General features: G+C 40.5%; 1 protein-coding gene across 4 annotated transcripts in view; it reads right to left on the minus strand.

Annotated features, from left to right (window-relative positions):
- Positions 1–25,163, minus strand: part of itsn1 (intersectin 1 (SH3 domain protein)) — a 51,893-nt gene that overhangs the window by 6,285 nt on the left and 20,445 nt on the right. For 2 of the 4 annotated variants that reach the window (XM_044373015.1, XM_044373013.1), the window contains 25 exons: positions 22,580–22,716; positions 22,156–22,433; positions 21,228–21,388; positions 19,948–19,998; positions 19,092–19,336; positions 18,774–18,948; positions 18,576–18,662; positions 18,333–18,481; positions 17,478–17,557; positions 17,214–17,386; positions 17,038–17,083; positions 16,706–16,827; positions 16,385–16,508; positions 15,275–15,469; positions 7,309–7,430; positions 5,707–5,813; positions 5,245–5,346; positions 5,040–5,121; positions 4,362–4,460; positions 4,145–4,228; positions 2,464–2,547; positions 1,867–1,998; positions 1,683–1,763; positions 1,160–1,281; positions 29–111 (listed from right to left, as the gene is read on the minus strand). In XM_044373015.1, the coding sequence (XP_044228950.1) occupies positions 29–111; positions 1,160–1,281; positions 1,683–1,763; positions 1,867–1,998; positions 2,464–2,547; positions 4,145–4,228; positions 4,362–4,460; positions 5,040–5,121; positions 5,245–5,346; positions 5,707–5,813; positions 7,309–7,430; positions 15,275–15,469; positions 16,385–16,508; positions 16,706–16,827; positions 17,038–17,083; positions 17,214–17,386; positions 17,478–17,557; positions 18,333–18,481; positions 18,576–18,662; positions 18,774–18,948; positions 19,092–19,336; positions 19,948–19,998; positions 21,228–21,388; positions 22,156–22,433; positions 22,580–22,716 (3,121 nt within the window). The remainder of the gene's footprint in view (positions 1–28; positions 112–1,159; positions 1,282–1,682; positions 1,764–1,866; positions 1,999–2,463; positions 2,548–4,144; positions 4,229–4,361; positions 4,461–5,039; positions 5,122–5,244; positions 5,347–5,706; positions 5,814–7,308; positions 7,431–15,274; positions 15,470–16,384; positions 16,509–16,705; positions 16,828–17,037; positions 17,084–17,213; positions 17,387–17,477; positions 17,558–18,332; positions 18,482–18,575; positions 18,663–18,773; positions 18,949–19,091; positions 19,337–19,947; positions 19,999–21,227; positions 21,389–22,155; positions 22,434–22,579; positions 22,717–25,163) is intronic. The other 2 variants (XM_044373016.1, XM_044373014.1) reach the window with 1 other exon arrangement.

Raw genomic sequence — 25,163 nt, forward strand, 5'->3', positions numbered from 1 at the left:
GAGGATGGAGGGAAGAAAGAAAGAATACCTAGATAAGCCTTCTCTCTCTTCTTCTTCTCTGTCTCAATGAAGAGTTCTGAAGCTGCTTTAATCTTCTGAACCCACGCCGTCCTGCATGCAAACACACAAAGAAAAAACATCATTTTTAGCCAAGCTAGCAGCCAGTCGGACCACCAGTTTGGTCCAGAATAAAATATTTCAACCAGTACAGGATGGATTGCGGAGAAATTTTGTACATTTATAATCCTCAGAGGATGAAACCTGCTGACTTTGGTGACTCCATTGTGGTTTTGAGTTAATGTCTCCACAACTACTGGATGAAAACTATTGCATAAAATTTAGTTGAGACATTCATGTTCCCCAGAAAATGAACTGTGATGACTTTGTCAACTTTTCATGTATCTGTCAGATTATGGTACATCCAGAAGAACTGAGTGTTTGACTACTGGACTTGTCCTTTCATCCAGTTGCCCTCGACTCATCTCTTCCAGACGTAGCTTTTCATCTGTCATCAATTTTAAATTGTCATTTATGACTCACCTCAGCTGCTCAACATGTTTAGTACTTAATAGCAAATGTTAGCATGCTAACATGCTAAACAGAGATGGTAGATATGGTACATATGATGCCATAGCTCATTTAGCTGCCCCTAAATACAGCCTCAAGTGCCGCTAGCATGTTTGTAGACTTTGAGTCTTGTTAAAGTAATTACAAATATTTCAGCTGCAGCGATTAGTTGATCAACGGAAAATGAATCTGTTATACTATTTTGACAAGCATTTAATTAATTTTTCAACATTTGATAGTTTCAGGTTCTTCAATGTGAGAATTTACTGCTCTTCTTGGTCTTACATTGTAGTTAATTGAATATTTTTGGGTTTCGGAGTTAGCAGATTAATTGATTATGAAAATAATCGTTAGTTTCAGGTTTATCTTCAGCTGAGAGGCAACATCAGACTGTACAAACTTCTGGCATTTTATCATCAATTCCAAATCTGAGCAATGGTGTTTTTAATTTTAACATAACCCTTTACACTGATGACCAAAACTACTGACAAACAAATGTAAGAAATGAAACATTCCAGGTTTGGAGTTCTCCTCAATCAGAGATTAATGTTCTGTCTTTTCCTGTGTGTGTATATGTATTATGTGTTATTACCTCTCATTGATGCTCTCAGCTCTGAGTGTGTAAACTCTGTCTATGTGAGAGATGTGGAACAGCGGTTCATCTCCTGACGGGTCTGTCGGCAGCTTCACTAACACTTCGTTCAAGAAGATTGGCTGGAAGAGACGAGAAAAATACACATCACTTCAAATAAATACACTTCAGGTCATAAACAGTTCTTCAGCAACGTACAATATCTGCAGCTTTCAGGAGATGAATTTAAGATGTTTTCAGCAATTTAATATAATAACATTTTTGTCTTGCCATTGCAATTTTTTGAAACAATGCATGTAAATTATGTAAAATCTGTTCAGTAAAGCAGAAAGGATGAGAAAAAACATATTTTATATTGTGTAATAACATTTTTTTTATTAATCAGAGTAGAAATGCAGCATCTCTCGTCATAAATATTACAGATATTTTAACCTTCTGCATGTTCTTATAATTAACTGATTTCCTTTATGAGTTAAAGACTTGTTGTTGAGCCTATTTAACAGCAGAGTGTGTGTCGTCTCACCGTCTTGTACATGCGGTACTGCAGGTGAGTTTTAGAGGAGAAGACTTTGTCCGAGCCAGACGAGCCCAGAGGTTTGGTCACCTGAGGGAGGGACAGGAAATAACATTAAGACTGTCGTCACTGATCACTGAGACGCACTGTCGGCAGGAACTTCGTGTCTTCCCGTGAACAGCTCCTCTCTCACCTGTGTCAGCAGCAGGAAGTCGTTGAACAGGAAGCCGTAGAGCTCTTTGCTGCTCTTGGCTTTAAACAGCTTCCCGCTGTGGAGGAACTTCCTGGGACCCAGACAGTTTGTGACGGAGTTAAACACCAGTTGCTGAAGGAGATGAAGGGGGAAGATAATTATTTTTTGTATCATCTAATTAATAGTTTAGTCTATAAAATCTCAAACCTAATGATAAGTGTCTTCAAAAACCCAATGATGATAGGAAACAGAAAAGCAAAAAAGATCAATTTCTTCTTCTTTAGTTGAATCACTGCAAGAATTAATCAATTCAGTCGTCATTTTTCTGTCGATTAGCTAACAAATAACTCAATTTTCAGGCCTTGGTAAGAGAAAATATTCAACTTGTGGTTATCAGGGTCTTTTTTCAATGTTTTATTATGTTTAACTTTCTCATCATTTTTGAATTAAAGTGATCAATTATTGACTTTGTAGATGTGTGTGTGTTTATCATTGAGCTGTACGGACAACTAGAGTCATTAACATCACATTAAACCAGCAGATACTTCAGTGTTTTCAATGTTTAGTAGCTGGTGTTCATGTAGCGGATGCAGTTACCTCTGACAGGCCTTCACACTGAACATGAGCCTGAATCCATTCAAGACGATCCGAGTTTTCCTTCTCCCTGACGCCCTCGTTCACCTAAACACACACACACACACACACACACACACACACACACACACACACACACACACACACACACAGGTATGTATTTTGTTGGTAATACATTGATAGAGGTTTCTTTTACTCCTTCCATGTTTCAGGATGTTTGATTGGAAGTAGTCCTGCTGTGTTTGTGTGTGTGTGACAATGTGAAATGTTTACACTACATGCTTTGAGCTCAAACTGCTAGAAGTTGTCCCAGTCCAACAATGCAGAGCTCAGCCCGACATGTTCAGAAGATAAACTAGTTTTTATAAAGGAAACAACATCAGAAACACCACAGCCTCCAACCTGCTTTTGGTGAAAATCTAAAAATAGCAAATTTGCCTTTCAAATTTTTATGCCTTAAGCCATTTTGTTTTCTGGTGTATAATGAGCTTCACAGCATCAGAGTCACCAGTTTTTTAAATATTTTTTTATGAAGCTTTGGTAAAAGTTCAAGAAGGAAGATCTCCTCCCTCGCGTTCTGCCTTTATACCTCTAAGGATGAATATCTGCTGTTTCCTCCTGTTCTGTTTCTCTCCGACATGGTTTCCCACGCTGTCAGAATCCCTTTATTCTAACTCTGACGTCACTACACCTGCCCGCGTTCCTCGAGGCCATTAGTCTCTAGATGCTGTTCTTTAAAGTCCTCCTCCACTCAAATACGTGTTTTTCTTCTTGTTCCTACAGCTGAATGTTTGAGCTTCACTGTGCAGAATGATGTTTGTGCAGAGTTTGTTTTCACATTCATCTGCTGAAGGAGGAAAGTTTTTCTGTGCACATTAAAAAAAAATCTGACTTTGGTTAGGAGGTTAGGAGGTTAGGATGTTTTTGGTGCAAGTGTGATGTGGAAACTTGAAGCCTCCAGTGCAGAAACACTGAGGATGAACTTTACAGTGAAGGAGGAGACATCTGGTGTCCAGCAGGTTGAAAAAATTATATTTGCATATTCGTAGATTCTGGATTTTTAATGAGGTAGAAGGAGTAGATGTTATTTTAAGGATTTTAATATGGTGATTAAAAACCCAATCAGACACTAATTATTCTTCCAAGCAGAATATTTTGTATATTTCTTAATACATATCTGGAGGAGATCTTTAAATATTGCTGCCATTGTGCCGTTCTGTCTTCCAGACCTACTCTTGTGCCTCTTGCCTCCTCCCCATCACCACCATGACCTCCATGATATCCAGGGACACTCGTCCAGATCCTCATATGGACCTACGCTTTATAAAGACGCTTCACATCGATGGAGTCTAATCACCAAAAACCTTTATGTCGCTAACTTCAGTTCATATTGTTGTACACTTCCAGCTGACCTCTCCTTATTGAAATATTTTAGGGACCTACTAGATAATGAAATGACTCAGTCAAGATAGAAAAACACTGAAAATAGACCGGTCCAGGGTCTAAGGACAGAGGGTGTCATGTGCTGTTCAGACTGTAAAGCCCCCCCAGGAAGATCTGTGATGTGTCATACTAGGTTTGTACTGTCATAACATCCATCTATTTAACTCAACGTCAGAAACGATTCACATTTTTGCAACAATCAAATCAAAGCAGCGCTGTGTGTGTGTGTGTGTGTCTTCACCTGCGAGCACAGCTCCTCCGCCTTCTCCAGAGCGGCTTTCAGATGGCTGTGGTCTGGATGTGACTCTGGAGTGTTTTCTAAGATCTACAATCAATAATGACAAGAGAGACTGAGGTGAAAAGACAGAATCCAACAAGCTTTTTGTAGCTTAGATGGTTTAAAATTATGCATACAGTCCTGAATGATGCGTGTGTGTGTGAGTGTGTGTCATACATACGTTCTTGATAATTAGCGGGTAGCGTGTGACTCTTTGCATGGGTTTGAGCAGGAAGCTGGACAGAGGCATTCCCTTACACCTGGGATCCATGGCTAACCTCTGATAGAGAGACAGATGTGAAAATAAAACAAGTTAAAGAACAGGTGCACAGGTTCAGGTCTTAAAACAACAGTCAGGTGTCCGTATGAACAGCGAAAGAGGTTTTCTTCGTTGTAATCATTCCTCCTGTTCATATTGGCTGTTAAAAGATCCTTCAAATGTGCTTTCAATGTAAGTGATGGAGGCCAAAATCCACAGTGTCTACAGTCTTTTTAGCATCAAATTCCCTCTTTGTGTTTCCCTGTTGAGCTGCGGTGGAAGTATAGTCACAAAAAGAGGAACTTTGGCTCTAAAAAGACTGTAACATTGAAAGATATCTACTTGATTTGACTCATTTGGACGCTGAAGCTTCATATTAGCTTCAGATAAACTTTTAAATATATTTTTTTGGTGGATTTTGTCTCCCATCATCATCATTATGAAGGGTTCTTCTAAAGGTCAGTATGAACAAGAGGAATGATTATGGCAAGAAAAACATGTTTCAGTGTTGATTTTGACTCCTGACTGTTGTTTTAAGACAGACGTTAAACATTGTGAATCAGACGTTTTCCTCTGATTGTCACAAAGTGTGATTATTACCTTGAGAAAGTCTTTGATCTCAGGGTTGTCATCAGTTTTCTGTTGAATCAGCGTGGCGCCGTTCAGCTGACACGAGCAGAACCTGAGCACACAAGTGACGGTACAACGTTAAAATTAAAACTCGGCTGTTTAAGGAAACTAATCATACAGTATGACCGATAGATGATTGGGTTAGCGTCTCGTTATATCAGACGACAGACAGAACCTGATGTACGGCTGCATGTGAGGCAGCTGGTTGGTCAGGATGTCGCCGATCATCTTCACCGGCATCCGGTCACCTGACATCTTCTTCCTCACCCTCAGAGCCCTGCAGGGAAGAGAGAGAGAGGGGCATGATGGGAAGTTTGTACACCAAGAGATATTTATAATAAATTCTATGAAAGATCCCAAAGAGATCCAACACCAGATACATGTCGGTGCCAAACCTCATATTCAAATTTTAAACATAAGACACTCTTGTTGTTTCAGAAAATAAAACACGCGTCTATTCAAAGCAGCTGAGCTTTGCAAGGCGAAGTTGTGTTTAGACCGGTGACGGTTGACGCTCCGGCGTGCGGTTTGCAAAGTGTGTCTGATGCAAATGTCCTCAGTTTGTTTTCTGTGTGCGTGTGTGTGTGTGAGAGAGTTTGGTGCCGTGTGTGTGTGTGTTCAGTGTGTTTGTCTTTACTTGAGCAGCTTGATGTTGCACATGATGAGCTCCTTCCAGTTGACGAAGATCATGGCCACTTCCTTCTCCGTCAGCAGCTCGCACTCTAGCAGAGGTTTGTGGAAGATCTGAACACACACACACACACACACCGAACACACACACACACACACACACACACACACACACACACACACACACACACACACACACACACAGAGAAGTTAACTAGGTGAACAGTTTGTCACATTTTACTAGAAAATCAACTTGCTGCTTCAAATGTCACGATGGGGAATCAGCTGTTTACTGTTTGTATTGAAGGACGGCGTCTTCATACAGGAGATGTGTCTGGATGTAAATGTATAAGCAGAGTTTTTGATTCCAAGTGTTGAACTGTTAGTCTCATGAAAAATGTGAACTTTGGCTCATAGAAACTCCTTTCAGTGCTCTCATAAAGCTTGTGTTTCCAAAACCGTCAGCGTGTGTGAGCTGTTGACTATTGTTGACGATACCGTACCTACAGTATATAACCATGCAATTTCTTTCTTTTGTAAAAATACAAAGCAGCTGAATTAAATGGCTTGGAAAGGCTTTATAATATCTGAGGTAATGCATTCCACGGGTTTGCCATTGAGAAAATTTGATGGCTTTACTTCCTACACATAAACATTTATAATGAAATATCAGTGAATTATTATGTTAATTTAAACCCCATTTACACCATTTTTCGACTGTTTTTCCATCTTAATCGAATCAGCAATAACTGGTCCAAATGTATGAACGCCAGTTGTTGACTGTTGATATAATTTTAGCCAGTAATACTATGTTTTGTTGATTTTCAGATACTATTATTGGTTTATAAAGCACTGACTGGTTCAGGGTCTGATCTGCTGCTTTGTCATGAAGCGTCCGGACCTCTCAGTCTGCTTTCTGTCCCCACAGTCAAAACTAAACATGGTTCACTTTTTATGAGGAAACTCCCAGAAAACCTGAAATCTGCTGCAACTCTCAGTTCTTTTAAATCAAGGCTGAAGACTTTTCTGTTTGCAGCTGTTTTAAATTTTTGGATTATATCTCATCATTTTTTTACTCTCCTGTCTTATTCTGCTTAAAGCTTGTTTTCATTTTCTATTTTATTGAACTCTTTAAGACAAATGATGTCCTGTGTTTCTTTTCTTAATGCCTTTTATGTTTTAAGTAAATCACTTTGCATTATGTTGTTGTTGAAAGGTGAAATACATATAAACTTTTCTTGCTCAAGTTTTGTTTGCACAGTTTGTTTAAACCAGAATTGACTTTTGAAAGTTGCTGATAGTTTGTATTGTGCATCTATGTACCAAAAATATTGAATCTATTCACTGTTTCTTCTTCTGCTTAATTCTTGGCAGAGCAGAAAAGCTTCTGAAAGCAATCAGCATTTAGAGCATCACACTGGTCTTTCCATTAAAATCTACTGAAATGAGAATCTTTGTTCTGAGGCAGGCAGCGGAAAACCAGTTTAAATATTAGAGAAAAGAAAATCTGGGATACAAAGGCGACAAAACTTCTGAACTACATTTCTTTGCGAGCATCCTAACTGTTTTCTTTGTGTGTGTGTGTGTGTTTGTGTGTGTGTGTTTTAACCTCTGTGACGAGCTGCAGGTCGTTGACGTAGTTCTCCTCGGTGACGATGAGCTCGTGGATGTATCCCTGCCTCTTCCTCTCCATCGGACTCAGCATGTCCAGCAGGTGAAGGTCAGCGCACCCTGAAACACAACACACACACACACACACACACACACACACCAGGATGACTTTCAATCACATATCCTGAAACATGGAAGGAATTCTCACAAAAGAAAGAAAGTAAAAAATGATACCTGTGATACCTGTATGAATACGTTACCAACAAAATACATACCTGAGATCAGAAAACAGGCAGTGGGAGAGACAGAGGTTTGCTCTGGAGATCGTCAGATTGTTTTATTTAGTGTGAAACTGAGTGTGTGTGTGTGTGTGTGTGTAGTACTAAATGTGTATATTTACTACAGCAAATCTGTTTCTTTTATAAACCAGGTTCATTTAACTTTGGCCTAAACTAGGAAGCTTCCTAATATTTTTAAAAAAATTTTTAATCAGTTTTAACAGTTTTGAGATATCGTCACATGACTGCAGTTGACTTTCACTCCAGTCTAGTTTTTATGAATGTCAGATTGAGTTTAAGCTGTAAATATTATGGTATTTATGACTTGTGTTAACTTAAATTGTTGATAGCTATTTATATAGTGTGTATATATATATATATACAGTATATGTCTTGCACTACCTTGTGCTTGTAGTGTTTTTGTAGTCTATTATCTTTTTTTTTAACTTGTGTAAAGCATCTGAGTATCTTGAAAAGCGATCTATAAATACAATGTTTTTTTTTTTTTATAGCCCTGAGTTTAAAAAAAAAAGTTTTGCCACTCGACTTTCCTCTTAACTTCAGTGAGGTGTGTTTAATATTCCAACCTCTAGAGGTTGTTAGATGCTTTGTACATGTTGTTACTGTGGAATCAGTTAATTTCTCCAACATGAAACTAACACAGACCATCAAGAGAAGCCTCCGCTGCAGTTAATGTTACCAGTAGCAAAACGTTACTTTGCTAAATGTTCTGTCATGTTTGCCACTACGAGGCAGAACTACAAAACGAGATGACAGTGTTAAATAGTATAATTAATACCAAATAAATTGTGAATGTTAGAAATATGCAGAGTGGTTTGTGGGAGTGGTCATTTCTAAAATTTCAGGCCTACACACACATAAAATGTGTTTAATCAGAAATGCTGACATAAGAAGAAGCTTCTTTCAGTTTAATGTAGTAGATACTGTATGTCTGGTGTGTGTGTGTGTGTGTGTGTGTGTGTGTGTGTGAGAGAGAGTAACGAGACCAGTCGTCTGCAGTCTGTCTCAGAGCGTTTAATCATCAGGACCAGTCATATTCACCGCTTCATCAAAAATCTCCACCAATAAAACCTCAGGACATTTTTACTATCAACACTACGTTAACATTCTGTACACGTCATTCATTCATTCAAGTATCCTTTTCGTTCCTTTGTGTATCCATCTAACCGTTCATGTCCATAAAATTGATCATTCATGCTGTATTTTCTCACACAGACACACACACACACACACACACACACACACACACATTCACTCACTCATTCATCATTCATTCATTCACACACTGACACCAAGTGCAGTCTGGTTACATTTGGCTTGGCTGTTAATCCATTCGTCCATTCATCAGAGTTGCTATTTATATCCATTAGAAGCATCAACCATAACCATTGATTAGATTGAGTATAGATCATACAGAGCTTTTTTTTTTTTTTAATTTTTTTAAACAAACCAGATTAGACCAGAGCCAGGCTTCAGAACGGAGTGTGTGTGTGTGCGTTTTGTTAAAAATGGTAAAAGACATTAACGTTAAAATCCGAGTTTCTTGCCGCAAAAATTCATTCTGTAACGTCGCCTCCGCCTGCGCCGTTATGAGTCCCTGGATTCTTTCAATTTAATGCTAACGGGGGACACAAACGGCTGCAGGTGGGAGCTGTGGCTTGTAGTAACAGGTGGGACCGGTGTGTGTGGAGCTCGGCTCTGGTCTAGGTGGGTTCTTGTTCTAAACTAAAATACTCACTCTGACTGTGAGGAGTCTCGACCATCAGTTACCAAACTGACAAATGTTCTTTCTGACTTGATCTGCTCATTAGAGCTGCAACGAGTTAATAATTAGTTGCCAACTATTAAATGAATCTATTAAGTTATTCTGATAATCGATTAATCGTTTGGGGTCAAAATTCTTTGACTGCAGCTTCTCAGATGTGAACATTTTCTGCTAAACTGAATATTTTTGAGCTGTGGATTGTCGGTCGGGACAAAAGACGACATTTGAGGACGACATCTTAGGTTTTGGGGAACAGTGATCGACATTTTCATCGTTTTCTGATATTTTATAGACCAAACGACTGATTGCTTATCGATAAATCTGATGATTATTTTCCTCAATTAATGAAAACAATCATTAGTTGCAGCCTTAATGCTCATATTTCTGTCCCACAGGGGCCCAAAACAAACGGCCCGTGGACTCGTCTGGGCCCCGCGCCTCAGTTTGTTAAACAACCAATGGTCTGGACTCATCAACCAATCAGAGCGCTTCGCCTCTAATACTGACACACTGAGGAGCCAATGGGATCCAAGCAGGTTAATAATAATAATAATAACAATAATAAGTCTATTGCTTGTTGTATAAAAAGTCGTGTAGTTCAATAATCATTTTTGTTTGTGTTTCTGAGGGTAAACATTAAAATCACAATACTGTCATCTGGATAATCAAAAAACAAAACAAAACAAAACAAAAAAGAAACACAAATCTGATATGGCAACCACTATAATACTAGTCTGTTGCTATGGGAACAAATCGAAGGGGGACAGTCGTACGTGTCGCTCATGAGCGAGGCTGTGTCGTCTGTCCTTCGACACAGACCTGCTGGATAAGCTTTATATGATATGATAAATAAATGTATGTTTCATAACAGCGCTTCAGAAACGTGGTTCTTCTACTTGGCCGTTTAAGCTTATGACGTTTAGTGGGAACGAACTGAATGTTTGACCGGAGGCACAGGAAAACCGAGGTTACGAACCGAGGATTTAACGGAACAGGTCGTGGGAAAAACAGTCAGTTGTATCTTTTCTCAAGTCCAGGATATAACATTCAGTCCAGAGTGTTTGTAGTCCTGTGCCTCAGCGGGAAAAATGTTTTTAATGCTAGTTTAAAAAAATGTCAAAGGTCACTGTCCCTTCCTTGATTGTGTCGTTGGGGTTGAAAGGATGATGTGCTTGGTTTGAAGAGGCGAAACTTAAAATCTCCTCTTTTTGTGCATGAAGTTTGGTGGCGTTTTGACTTTTTTTTTTTTTTTTTTTATCTCAAGAGGTGCGTCACAGTGTGGGAAATCCAGAGGTAAAGCTCAAATTACAAAAAAAACAAACAAAAAACAAAATCACCAGTTTGTAAAACTGAGCCACAACTAAAAAAAAAAAAACACAGCTGAGCTATTTTAAAGGAATAGTTTGACATTTTGGGAAAAGTTTGCAAGCGAATTTCCCAAAATATTAACACGAATATCAAACTATTCCTTTAACTGGAATGATTCAAAGAGCTGACGACGGCCATGAGGAAGCTTTTTCGTAACTGTTCCGCCTCTACGCGTTTAGTACCGAATCTGTCTGTGTGATGTCATCGTCCATCGTCCTGATCTCGCCCTCCACAGTGTGACAGCGTCTCATCATCATAGCAACAGACAAAACAATAAAACATGTAAACAAAAAAAAAAAAAAAAAAAAAAACCCAACAACAACAACAACAACAGAACATAAAACGGATCATTTTTTAAAGTTAATACATATTTCAGAATGTTAAACTACTGCGGATAAAAACATTATCACTGTGTATCTCTGAGTGTGAGATGTGTGTGTGTGTGTGTGTGTGTGTGTGTGTGTGTGTGTATGTGCAATGTGTTCACACTGTTTCATGTGTATAACTCCAAACTCTCTGTACCATGTTGTTGTAGTTGTGTGTAATTTGGTTAGCTGGTACGCTAAGCGGTTACAGCATGGCTTTTCATTTGAGCCCTGAGCTACAGGCTGAGTCCCACTCCAGCTGCTCGCTCCCTTCCAGGCCTCCTCCCTCGCCCTCGCCCCCCCCCCCCCTTCCCTTCCAGGCAGCGAGGAGGAACCAACAGACTACCACGGGAGGGAGCGGCCATCCTGGGTTGAAACTTAGCCTTTAACTGTCGTGGGACGCATCTCAATATTGCCTCTTTTCCTCTCCTCTCCATTCATTTATCTACTTTACAGTGTGGGGGGGGGGGGGGGGGGGGGGGGGAGAGAGAAGAGGGGAAAGGGAGGGAGAGGCGCAGGAGGGAGGAGTCTTTGGCTTTGAGGACAGGAGAGGAGAAGAGAGGCGAGGAGAGGAGAAGAGAGGAACAAGGCTGGTGATTTTCTAGATTTTTCTTACTGTCAACAAATCTCCTGCAGAGCAAAACCAACAACGGACTGATCTACTATCAAGTATCGTGTGTGATATAACTTATTCCTCTGTGCCGTTGACCTCCGTTGTCGTCCAAAAACTACTAAAAACACGTCAGTAAGCCACAGCGCTTTACTGGGTGTTTAGAAACGGCTCCAAAGACTAATAACAGAGATCACATCTTCAGTCTCTGGAGAGTAGTTCTGTGTAATGCAGACGCTACTGAGCTTGTTGTGCTACATATCTCACAACCTCTGGACTTCATACTGAAGATCTTTGAGAAATTTACAATATAGGACAAAGTCAAGAGGTTGTGATCTGTAGCTCCACAAGCTGTCTGTCACAGAACTACTCTCTGGAGACTGAACATGTGATCGCTGTTATTAGTCTTTGGAGCCGTTTCTAAACAAGCTAACGTAACGTGACTCTTCATCAAGGTGTTTTTAATAGCTTTTAGACAATAACGGAGCACAACACACGATACTTTTTATTAGATCTGTTCATTGTCGGTTTGTTTCTGAACATGAGATTTGTTAACAATAAGAAAAATATATAGAAAAAAATCTCCAGACTGATCCTTTAATATTGAAACTTGTCCTCCAGCAGATAGTGGGTCTTTCTGTGAAGCTGTGGGAGGGGAGGGGTTAGTGGGGGGGGGGGGGGGTGGAGCCAGCGCTTTCGACTGACAGGTGAATGAAGCTGCTGCTGAACCAATGGGAGCGAGGTAAAAAAAAAAAAAAAAAGAAAAAAGAAATTTAAAAAAATAGGAGGGAGGAGGGGGATGAGCTGCGGCTACTGATTCTAATGAGAGAATCTCCCGTAAAGCCACAAAATGACCCACTATCCACTTTACCACGCTAGGATACGGCTGTGTGTTAATGTGTGTCTGTGTGTGTGTGAGAGAGTGTGTGATGTGTGTGTGTGTGTATACAGTCACTGTGATCCAAAAAACTGCATGTTAAATCAGTCCAATCAGGGGGGTGGGGGGGGGAAGAAAGGAGCTCAATAGTCACACCTCCTTCAATCTCCTCCTCTCCTCTCTTCTTCCTTCCCTCCTCATCTAAAAAAAACACCTTCCAACTGGTAGAAGAGAGAGAAGAAGAAGAAGAAGAAGAAGAAGAAGAAGAAGAAGACGGAGGAGGAGAAGAGGAGGGGAGAGGAGAGGAGTCCTGACTATTGATCTCCCTCCTGTTGAACAGTGCTGTTTGGAGCCAGAGAGTTTGGTCATGTCCGGTCAGAGCCATGCATAGACAGAGTTCTCGCCACCACTGGGCGTTTAAAACGTTACAGTCTGTCTGTCTGTCTGTCTCTCTCTCTCTCTCTCTCTCTCTTTCTCTCTGGCTTCTATTGGTGGAGAGTCGCCATTTCCGGGTCATGTGACCTCTTGCTGCTGTCCCATTGGTTGAGTGGCCTAGTGGGCGTGGCCTAGTGGGTCTCTTTGAGGGCTTTGAGGAAGAGGGGGGTTCTGGGTAATGATATGATCCTAGAGAGAGGACGACAACAACAACATCAACAAAAACAACTAAACAAAACAACAACAACAACAACAACCAATCGGGTGCTAGGTGGGTGGAGCGTGCAGCAAGACAGAGAGTGTGGAGGTGTGGTCTAACCTAGCATAGAAATAGAGGATGTAGAGCGGGCGGCGTGACGGATATCCTGTTTATGAACTCCAGAACTACAAGAATTTGTAGCGGGAGGACTGGTTATGTAGCGATTAGAGCTGCAATGATTAGTAGCGATTAGTTGCCAACTATTATGACAATCGATTAATCGTTTTTTGCCATATTTCAGTCATATTTCTGAGTTCTTCAGTCTTCTATGATAATAAACTAAATATCTTTGTGTTGTAACTGTTGGTTGAAACAAAATGACGTTTGAGGACGTCATCTTGGGCTCTGGGAAACTGTGATCAACATTTTATAGGCCAAACAAGTAATCGATTAATCAAGAAAAAACAATCGTCAGATTAGTGGATAATGAAAATAATTGTTAGTTGCAGCTCTAGTAGCGGCCTAACCAAAACTGAGAAAATGCTAAAAACATGATCATATATTGACTAATGTTGTTCATCAGGCAGTCACACAAATATTCCTATATTAACAGTTTTAACTATAATGTCAGGAGACATCAAAGTAACTTGTGTTATTTTTATATAATTTATCAGCATTTGCTGCAACAGACTAAAGCTTTTCAATACAAGAACAGGTTGAACTTTGTTTTTTTTATGTTTGTTTTGGTTTTTTTGGCCAGTTTTTGAATAATGACAGTCGAGCAGGAGCAACATGTTTAAGAGAAATTATGATGATTATAATATTATGTTTTCTTTAGTTCATGATTGTTACATAATTACATTTAATCTTTCGGCAGATCCTTTTGTTGTCCGAGGCCACATACAAATGAATCCAAGCCACTGTAGATCAAGAATAATCATCAACCTTGTTTTATTTAAGATACAAAGACTCCATGTGCTAGAAAAAGCTTTTATTAAAGAAAATGCATTTGTGCATTTGGGGTTTTATACAATTATAACGACTGATTGCTTGAAATTTGCATCGTGGCATCAAAACTTCTATAATATTTGTGTGATTTTGTCTGTTTATTTGTGACGATTCAACTTATAATAAACTGAGTTGTCGGTTTTCTGCTGACATGGACATAAAGTCAGAAAAAATAAAACTTGGAAAGACTTCTAGGCAGAGCTGTGTTGATACGAAATCAATATCATAAATAAATAATTAATTAATAAGAATATCAGTATAGGGAAAGAAAAAAATAACATTAAATATTCTTCACATAAAGGAAAGAAGAACTTCAATAGTTTTTAATTGCCTTTCTTTCAATATTTAATTTGAATTTTATCAAATGATTACATAATATACCATCATGATATGAATCTGCTGCTATTTATGTCTGACTCATCATGTATCTTGTTTGTCTGGAGCTCATTTGTCCTTTTTGCTGGACGTCTTTTGAAGAATAATTTGTGTTTTCTTGTCTTTTATTGTGTAGAGAATGTTTGCTGTTCAACAACAAATGGCTTCAGTCCAGGTTTTAATGCCGGTGTCTCAGTGTCTCTGCTCTACAAACTCTAGGTCTATGGTGGATCATGCTGAAGGGAAACATGCAGGAAGAAGGGAAAACACTTTTACACTAATGTACGCAAAATATACACACACACACACACACATGCATGCACATACACACCATACAAACACACACAAACACCACCCAGAGGTGGTGCATGACTGGGAGGTTATCAAAGAGGCCCAAAGGAGTGTTGAGGTCAAAAGGTGAAAGGTCAAACCAACCCGGGGGGTCAAATACTGAGAGAGGGACAGCATCTCCACACCTGGCTCTGGGGTGTGTGTGTGTTTGTGTGTGTGTGTGGGAGAGAGAGAGAGAGTGCTTCAGTGTGTAAAGTGTGACTGTGTGTGTTATTGATAGTTAATGTTAATATTTTAGTTTTTTAATATTAATCTGTATGTGTTCTGTGAAACACACTGAAGGTGAGAGGTTATGAGCGTGTGTGTACTCACACTGTGTGCTCGGGTCAGTGTCCGTTGTGAGTTTGACGTAGTTGCTAGGAAACAGACCCTCTCTCCCGTTGAGCTCTCCTTTCCACCAATCGCAGTCGTCCTTGTTGAGCACTGTGATCACCTGACCCTTCATGAAGGCCAGCTCGTCGTCGTTCTGAGCCACGTAGTCGTACATGCCGATCACCTGACACAGAGCTTCGGGACAGACATGACGGACAGGATGTCAGCTGACGGTCTGACACTATTTCTCCTTTAATATGCACTAAGGCGATATATTGAATTTATTTGAATTTTTGTTTTTGCACAATGTGTAAAATGTCTAAAATGTTACTACATAATGCACAAAAAAGTAACATAGCTGGTAGCTGGCTACATTAGCCATTTCGAGTCATAACAAACTGTGACGTGATCAGTTTCACAACATGTTCACCTGCCGCAGTTTATGGGACTGACACAACTCCAGGCGGCTAGCTGTCTCTGCCTCTGTCGTAGATGCGACCGTTATATTCACTACGAGAGAGGCAGACTGTACTCGCGGTTTGTTAACGAGGTCTCATCTCTAGTTAAGAGAGTTGAAGCGCTGGGAGTCGACTGAACGGTTTCCAAATTCTACTTTGTTCAGTTTGTGTCTACCTGCTGGGAGGCTAACGCTAGCTAGCAGCAGTCTGCAAATATCAGGGTGCTGACAAAACAAAAACGCAGCAGATCGATTAGGTCATATCATCACTGTCACACCTGAGACATTCATGTTCTTTCAGAGACATTTTTACTCACCTACAAACCTATAAAGCTTTTATTGTGGTAATCTATCAGAATTCCTCAAATCTCATTCAAATGTCAGAATTGGTAGCAATGTACAAGTAATGAGTTATTAGTCAACATTCAAATAAATGGCATCAAATGTACAAATAGTGTCTGCAAGTTTCATATATTTTACAGAAAAAAATTAATCAGCCTTCAAAACATTTATTTCAGATATCAAGCAAAAACAACTTTCTGTAGATAATTGTGCAAATAATGTTTTAATTTAAGCAGGTGTAACAGCATCTTCTGTGAGCAACCGAAGGATTTGAAGTGAATTGCATGTACTGGTCCATCGTGTGTGTGTACCTGTGCTGGCAGGAGCCAGTTTAGGAGGGGTGGGCTCTGTGGGTGTGGTCTTGCTGGTGCTGGGACTGAGCAGCTTCACGTAGTTGGCCGGAAACCAACCTATCTGACGCTTTTTCCCCCGGGCCTGGACCAATCAGAGCACAGCATGTCATTAGCTGTTTATCACAGAGTCTGCATGTCCTGCATTATGCTATAAACTCTTGGTATTTGGTTTAATTAAACCTGATTAGGACATTTATTGCTGAATAATCCTGGCCTTTCTTTTGCAAGAATAACATGATGGATATTTCTGGACATATATCAGAGTTTGTGCCTCTGTACCTGGAGCTCACCCTCCCACCAGCCCCCTGGGTTCTTTTTCCTGATGAGGATGAGCTGTCCTGGAGCTAACGTCAGCTGCTCTGCTCCTGTTGCACTGTAGGGGGCGATGACCTGAGCAATCTCTGATGGAGTTAAGGACAGAAAGAAGACGTGGTTAGCTCTGCTCCTGTAAGCCATATTTTTTTTTTTTTTCCTAGGATGGCTTTTATTATTAGCAGCTCAAGTGCTAGTTGAATGCTTAACTTATTTAATTAATTATTTAATTAATCTATAGACAGTACAGATCAGGCTGCAGCAGCTATAATGGAGCGATATTATAACTGAACGCTCACCTGGTTTCTTCCCCAGGCTGCCCGTCTTCCCTGCTGGTCCCAAAGACTACAGAAAGAAATCGAGTTTAAAATAAAAATCATTATAATTGTTATAATATTTCCGTCGTCCTGTGAAAACTTCAGAGACACACCCACAGTTCTGGTCCATCCTGATTTGTTTCTAAACTACATCTCACCTCTGAGGATGAGTCCCGTGGTTTGACGTAATTGGACGGGAAGACTCCGGTCTTGCCCCCGACCATGCCCGTCCACCAATCCCCTTCTTTCCTGGTTACCATGACGATATCTCCTTGCTGGAAACTCAGGTCGCCCTGTTCACTGCTCTCATAGGTGTACATGGCTATGTACTCTGTACAGACGCACAGATACAGACACGTGTTTAGAGTTTATTTAATTTTCCCACCTGACTTTTTAAAAGTGCACGCATCTTGGCGTGTTACCTTCTCCAGACTCGGAGGGTTTGGTCGGAGAAGGCGAGGGGCGTTTTCCATTGGGTGGACTTTCTGACACTCCAGATTCACTAGAAGAGCAAGGAGGAAAATAAAAAACTTTATTGAAATGGTAAATGTGTATTTTTGCAGTTTTACAATAAGAAATTGTCTTTGTTTTATTTTAAAAATCACAAAAATGTTTTGTATAAAGTCCAAGTTGTCCTAAAAAATTGTTCTCAAGTGTTGTCATGCAACTCCATAATAAACTGACTGAACCAAATGAAGTTAAAGGGCTAGAGGTCCTGTCTGAGGATCTGTAGCTGCAGTAAAGGCCTTTTTCACAGCAGACATTTCAAGGTGTCATAATAGGAAAGCACAAGTGTTACTTAATAAAGGTAAATGACATTCTGGCAGAAATTCCTAGTTTGTTGTCTCAGTATACCTCCCTTAAGAAAGTTCATGTTGGCATTAATGACATCCCACGGCAGCAGTTGGAGCCTTTAAAATGTGACTTTATGTCTTTTTAACATCCTAAAACTCAGTGAGAAGGAAGTTTTTTAATCTCCGGCCCACTCCCTACTGTTGGCCGTGGTCGTTTTAGCAGCTTCACACTTGGCTTCAGTCGCAGTGCTGCCATTTAAAATTTGGTTTTATAGACATTTTTTATCTGTTCTGAAAACTCTCGCTCTATTTTTAAATGCGATGGACTCCATCCAAATCCAGCAGGCTCAGGAATATTAACTTCAAAATCATTAGTAGCCCACTGATATTAATGATCGTGTGAAATTTTAGCAGCGGCATATTTCTGCGGTGGCGCACCGCCAAAATTTCTACCTTTGATTGAAATTTGGCATTTTAACCTACCTAGGGTTTTTGCTGCGTGGCGTGGCGCCGGCTGGGGCCGCCATAGTGGCAGAGATGAGCTTGACGTAACTTTTGGGGAACCAGCCTCGTTGTCCGGTCTGCAGTTCTCCTAACCACCACATGTCCTGCTGCTCCAACACGGTTATTATCTATAGGAACAATAACAAGAATACAGTTATAGTCAGTAAAAAACATAATAATAACAATAATATACATTGTGCACAAATCTCAGTTGATCTCTACCTCGTTTTTGTTGAAGTTGAGGTGGTTGTCCTTCTTGGCTCTCCAGGGATACAAAGCCTGAGCCTGAAGACCCTCGACCTTCTCCCCCTGACAGACCATAACAGCCAATCGGAACAATTAGTTCAGGTTTTCATATATAAACACAGCTTTTCTATCTGAATCTGAAAGGTTTAGGACTAACAGTGACTATGATGTTACCTGTCCCAGCACAGGAGAAGGAGAGGAGCCTGTCGTCATGGTGGCGGGTGTGAAGGCGGAGCGTTGCCGTAGCTGCGCCGAGGGAACGCTGAGCGATGGATTCTGACTGGTTGAAGAGGTCGGCCAGGCGTCCCATCCCTCGCTGTCTGATTGGCTGGCTGTATTTGAGGGCCAACTGGAAATATAAACACACAGATGACATGTGTATTAGGAGTATTACAGGTATTTAAACATATAATACATTAATCTAATCAGTCAATTAGTGACAGTTTATTATATTCTGTCCTTAAATGAAGAAGTGACATCAGCAGGACTCACGTGGTGCTGAAGTCGGCCCAGTTACTGTTGGCGGAGGATGCGGAGGAGGAGGTCTGTCCGGGTGCTGGGGGAGGCGTGCTCATTGGCTGCTGGGCTGAGGTCGGGGTTGCAGAGGCTGTGGATCGCAGGCTGATCGGAGCTTCGCTGTCGGGTATCCGTTCTGCGTAATTGGCTGGAAACCAACCGGTCCGCCCCCTGAGCTCTCCTCCCAGCCAACCAGGCTCCCCCGTCTGCGACTCATCCACCTATCAGAGCAGAGAGGCAGGATTAAGGTAAAGAAGACACATGTAAGTTCAGACTCCATATAGCAATAACACTATGATGGGAGAGACCAGAGAACAATGGCCACAACAGCAGAGGCAGCAGCAGATGGCTGTTCAGGAGTTCCAGGAAGTAAGATTACCAAATTAATCTGATAATTGTGAGAGAGGAGTCATATATACTTGATAAGCTGATTTTTGTCAATGCTGATGTTGTGCTCTGCTTCCTTTACTTGTCACAGTTTCTTAGCATGACATAAAGGCTCTTATGATGAACAAGACCTTTTTCAATTATGTATCTAACTAAATAATTCAACTTTTATAAATGACCTCATGATTAAACGTCTGGCTGTTCCCTTCACTCTAAAATTTAAAACCATTTCTTCAATCCTATCATATCACTGTCCCATATATTTTATATTAGCAAACACCTTTGTTTTGAACTACTGTTGGATTTTTTTAAAAGTCATTCTTGATAAGCATCAGCATAAAGGATCAATTCAAAATTTTTCAAATCTGTCTAAAGACTATAGTCAGGTGCCCAAATGAACACTAGAACAGTTTATGCTTGTTGTAAACATTCCTCCTGTTAATACTCGTTGTTGAAGGATCCTTTTCTGATGGGGCCAAAATCTGCAGACTTGGTTCTGTGTGAAAGGTAAGTTAGTCAAATCAGGTGGATATCAACCAACGTTAGTCTGTTTGGTACAAATATATAAATTGATTTGTTTATATGTCTATATTAAGCTGTCATGGAGGAAAACTAAAATCAAGAGGGCATTTTGTACCAAAGAGACTGTAAGTTTGGAAGATATCCACTTGATTTGTCTAACTGCTGAAGCCTAAAATTAACTTCAGATAATCTTTGAAACATTTTTGCACCGAATGACGACTGTAGATTTTGTCCCTTCATCACGTCCTTTGAAAGTGTACTAAGAAGGGATCTCTTATTGGCCAGTTTTGACAGGAGGAACGATTACAGCGAGCTGTTTCAATCTAAATACTGGCACCCTACTACTGTTTTAAGACAGACTTGAAAAATTGTGAACTTATCCTTTAATCCAAGGACATTGTAATGTTGTATCGTGTTTTTTAAAAAGTCTTAACTTATGTATGTTGAAGTTTATTTATGGACAAGTTGATGGTAATGAAAAATGTGTTTTATGTATTTTTCACACAGCAGGTCAAATGATTCATTTATTCAAAGACGGACTGTGAAGTTTAACCGTTAAGCACATTCATAACTTTACATATTAACCGTGAAAACAAAACAAGCGTAACAACAGATCTGGTTAAGATGTGCTTGGTTTAAAAAACAACAACAAAAAAAGCAAAAGACATTCATCCGCTAGAAAATGAATGAACATGGAGATGACGTGAGATGAACCAATAACAACAAGAGTTCAAATGACTGCTGGCTTGTGATTGGTGGAGGCACAACACTGGACCGGGGCAAGAACTTACCCATTCCCCCTTCACCTTCAGTTTGCACAGCAGAGAAGAGAGGAAATAGTTAATACACACACCACAGTCATACACACACAGACGAGAGACACACACACACACACATACACACACACACACACACACACCTCAGAGAGTGTAGAGCTACACAGATAAAACACACACATACACACAGGAGACTTTTAAATACAAAAACACACACAAACACACACGATACTAAACAAAAGAGGCAATTAATCAGCTGTTCATTTTATAAAAAAATCATCTTTGTTAAAATGGATCAACTGAAGACACATGACCTCAAACTACACCATCATAACCTTGTGTCCCCATTTTCTCCGTAGCTGGTCATAAGGTGGTTGGTCAAAGGAAACAAGTGTATGAATACTGAGTTAATGTGCACACTCCATACCATGATTACATCTCCAGGGGCGATACTGATCTCGTCATGGCTGCGAGCGTCGAATGGATAAAGAGCCCTGTAGTAGACCACCTTCACCGGCTGCTGCTGCTGGTCGAAGCTGCTGACTGGAGCCTTCTGGTCAAACAGACTGGGTACCGGAGCCTTTTCTACTGTTAATGAACAGAGAATTAGAGAGAATAAACAACATAGACTAGACTCTCTGGTGAAGTTTTGTTTAAATGGACTATATAGCATTTATTTATTCATACACACACTCACACCGATGGCAGTGAGCTACCATGCGAGGCTCTGGGAGCAATTAAGGGTTCTGTGTCTCGCTCAAGGACACTTTCACACGTGGACAGGAGGATGAAGATTCGATCACACTGGACGATAGATGAGGTAAGCAGCGTCTGATTCAAAAGTGGTTAAGCTGACTTTGCTAACATTTAACACCAGAACTGAGAGTGTCAAGAGTCGCAGCAGGAAACAGAGTCACTCTTCCCCACGCTGCTCTGTCCTCTGTTTCCATCACAGTTATGTGTTTGAGTCATTTAGAGACTCTGTAAAAGTTTGCAGCCTGTCTTGCTGCCACCCTGCTTTACTCTGTATACAATAACACAGCTTAAAAAAAAAGAGGCAGCGATTCAACTGACAAAATGTGTCGTGATGCTTTTCAACTGATGCATCGATGTTTAGGGTGCAGCCCTACAAAAGGACGCAGTGCTGCTTCTTCCTAACAGAGCTATGAGCTAGAATCAGTTCAGAGTTTAGAGGACAGTGTGTCAAAGTCTTTTCTTCCATTATGGATTATTGATTTTTGACACATGCCAATAATCTAACCCCCTGAAATTAAGTGGAGGTGCCATATCAAGTGAATTAATTAGCCACTAGCCTGATTCTCTTATTTCACGTGCACATACTAGTCGTAACACACCTGCTGAAGTCCAGGGGTCGCTCGGCTGGCTGAACAACTTGGTCAGTTTCTCCTGCATGTCCTTCTTCCCTTTCCCCTCGTCCTCCTTCTCTTCTACTGATCCCGCTCCCTTCCGGCCCTCGTCCTCCTCCTCCATCCCTCTCCTCTTCCTCTCCTCCTCTTCTTGAGTCACTCTGTTGAGCCAGGCGTGTGGCGCGGAGCCGGTGGCGGGGCTAGGAGCTTTTGGGACGGAGCCTCCAGCTTCATCCCTCCAGGCTACGCTTTCCTCTGATGACAACCTGAGAGAGAAACAAGCGAAAGGATGAATCTGAGAAACCGTCTTTCGTATTTCGAACGTCTTTTCATGGCAGCCGCTGACAAATACTTTTCTCCTTCTTAATGTAATCGCTTTAGTAAAATTCAAGGAATTTGCAACTATTCTTACCTGCTTTCCTGCAGTTCAGCAGACTTTCTCTCGCTCGGGGTGTGTATGTGAGTGTGTGTGTGTGTCAGTGTGTGTGCGTCTCCTTCCAGCTCCTTCTGTTTCTGTCTCTGCTGCCGGCTGTGGATTTCCCTCAGCTCCTGCAAGGCATCGTGGGATACAGGAAAGGAACAAGCAGTGAGGAGGAAGTGGGATCAGAGGGCTGGTTGCTATGGGTTACCATCGACAACAACAAAAAGAGCAGTAGCAACGGCAACAACAACAACAACAGCAACAACAGCAATAGCAGCAATATGTATTAGTCAGGTGATCAAGGCAAGCTCCGCCCCATCTATTGCTGGTAACCATGGCAACAATTTATCAAATCTTTATAGACAAGGTTGGCGAGCAGCTCACTGCTTTTTGTGTTCAAAAAACGGTCCCAGCTGATTCTTCGCTGCAGGTGAAACTGCTTTAAACTTGTCAGTGAGTGTATTAAAGCAGTTCATGAGATAAACAAGTTAGCTCAGTGGCGGCACATCCCGTCCTGTTTCTGGTGAGAAGACGGATGATTTCCAATCCAGTCACTGGAGGAAGGATTTGAGTCAGCCAAAAACTATAAACCAAACAAAACTAAACTGGTCTAAACTACAGGTTAACCTTCAAAAAAGCAGCTCAGGATTACACTTTGTTTGCACTACAGTGTTTACGCATGTTACGGCCTTGCTCGCTGTCACCTAATATACCATCACCTGCAACTGGTCAACGATGTTAAGTGATTGACAGATGATGTTTTTTTAGGGACTGTACCAACTCTATAATACTACTTAACTCTTATAATAGTTACTTAATTTGATGTGGACACCTGAAAAATAAACAACCAGCTACTGTTAGTGTTAAGGAGTTTTTCACAACATCATATTCAACAGCACTTTTACAGCCTATGAGACCAGGGCTGCAACTAATGATTATTATCCTTTTTATCTATAAAATGTCCAAAAACGGTGAAAATGTCTGTTTCCCAAAATCCAAAGTGATGTCCTCTAATGTCTTCTTTTGTCGTGACCAACAGTCAACAACCTAAAAATATTTAGTTACTATCATAGAAGACTAAATAAACCAAAAAATATTCACATTTTCTTTAAAAAATGACTCAAAACTTTGAATCGATATCCAAAATAGTAGATAGTAGAAAACAGTATTTTCTGTGGATTTTTTTGACTTATAATTGCAGCTTAATGTGAGATTATTATTTTTCAAGGTCTAGCAAGCTCATAATCTCGCCTGATGACCTCAGCAACTAAACAGGAAACAAATTGCAAACAGGTGTGACGTAAAGAATCTTTGAGCATCTAGAAAAGCACTCTCGAAATAAAATGTATCACTACCTAGAGCTGCAACGATCAGTCCATCAACAGAAATTTAATCATCAACTATTCTTTAATCATTTCAGTCAGTTTTTTTTTAGGCAAAAATGCCAAATATTTGCTGGTCTCAGCTCCTCAAATGTGATAATTTAATGCTTTTCTTTGTCATACTTGACAGTAAAGTGAATATTTTTGGGTCTTTGTCTGTTGGTTGGACAAAATGAGACATTTAAAGATGTCACCTTTGACTTTAGGACAATATAATGGGCCATGTTTAACTGTTTAATGGACAAAATGATAAATCAGTTAATCATGAACATCATCTGCATATTAATTGATAATGAAAATGATCGTTAGTTGCAGCCTTATTATTATAATTATTACTAACTAATATTAACTAAGGTACCTGCTAGTCTGCAGATCAACCAGGTAGCAGATAACTCTTTCTTACTAATCATGAAATGTTTAGTAAACTGAAGTGAACCTAATTTTGAGTCTGGGGATTGTTAGAGATCATACATTTTGTTTTTGAGAGGTGTTTTTTTGGGGTAGTGCGTGTCACTGGAGGTGGGTTTTATCACTACTGGAGACCAGAGTCCCAAACACAGACAGGGCTCTGGTCACGGTGGCGGGGCGGAGCTTGCACAAAGCACAATATGTTTGTGGGAGGGGTTAGAAGTAAACAAAAAAAAGGATGAGGGGGAGAAGGGGAGACGGGGGATGTGGTGGAGGAGGAGGGGAGGGCAGTTCTGTGTAGTCATGACAACCAGCTGTGCCATTAGAAAACACTCTGTTACTATAACAACACAAGGGATCTGTCGTGTTTCAGCCAAACAACCAATGTGAGAAAACCTTCATGGACAAGCAAACCAATCAAACCACAAGAAGAGACTGATGGAGGAGTGAAACTACAAACTTTGGAGAGACAGAGAACTCCAAATCGCCTGAAACATGAAGTGGAAACATATGAGACGACACAGCATGCCGAGCATACACTCCTGCACCAACGGACTGGACAGACACACACATTCACACAAAAATAAAGTTGACCATACTCAGACTCTACGTTATCAACACGCTAGCCTAATAAACATCTACTAGCTTCTACTTGTCTGGCTGAAACATCCTCTTGTGGCATAAAGGAAGTGGTATTACAGGACAGTGTGCTCATCTAGTAAAGTAGCCTAGCATAGCAACGCCTCATCTAGTACACCTGCTAACCTAGCACGGCCGCTAGCTTA

Source organism: Thunnus albacares, chromosome 14 (assembly GCF_914725855.1).
Source record: "Thunnus albacares chromosome 14, fThuAlb1.1, whole genome shotgun sequence".
Classification (NCBI taxonomy): Eukaryota; Metazoa; Chordata; class Actinopteri; order Scombriformes; family Scombridae; genus Thunnus; species Thunnus albacares.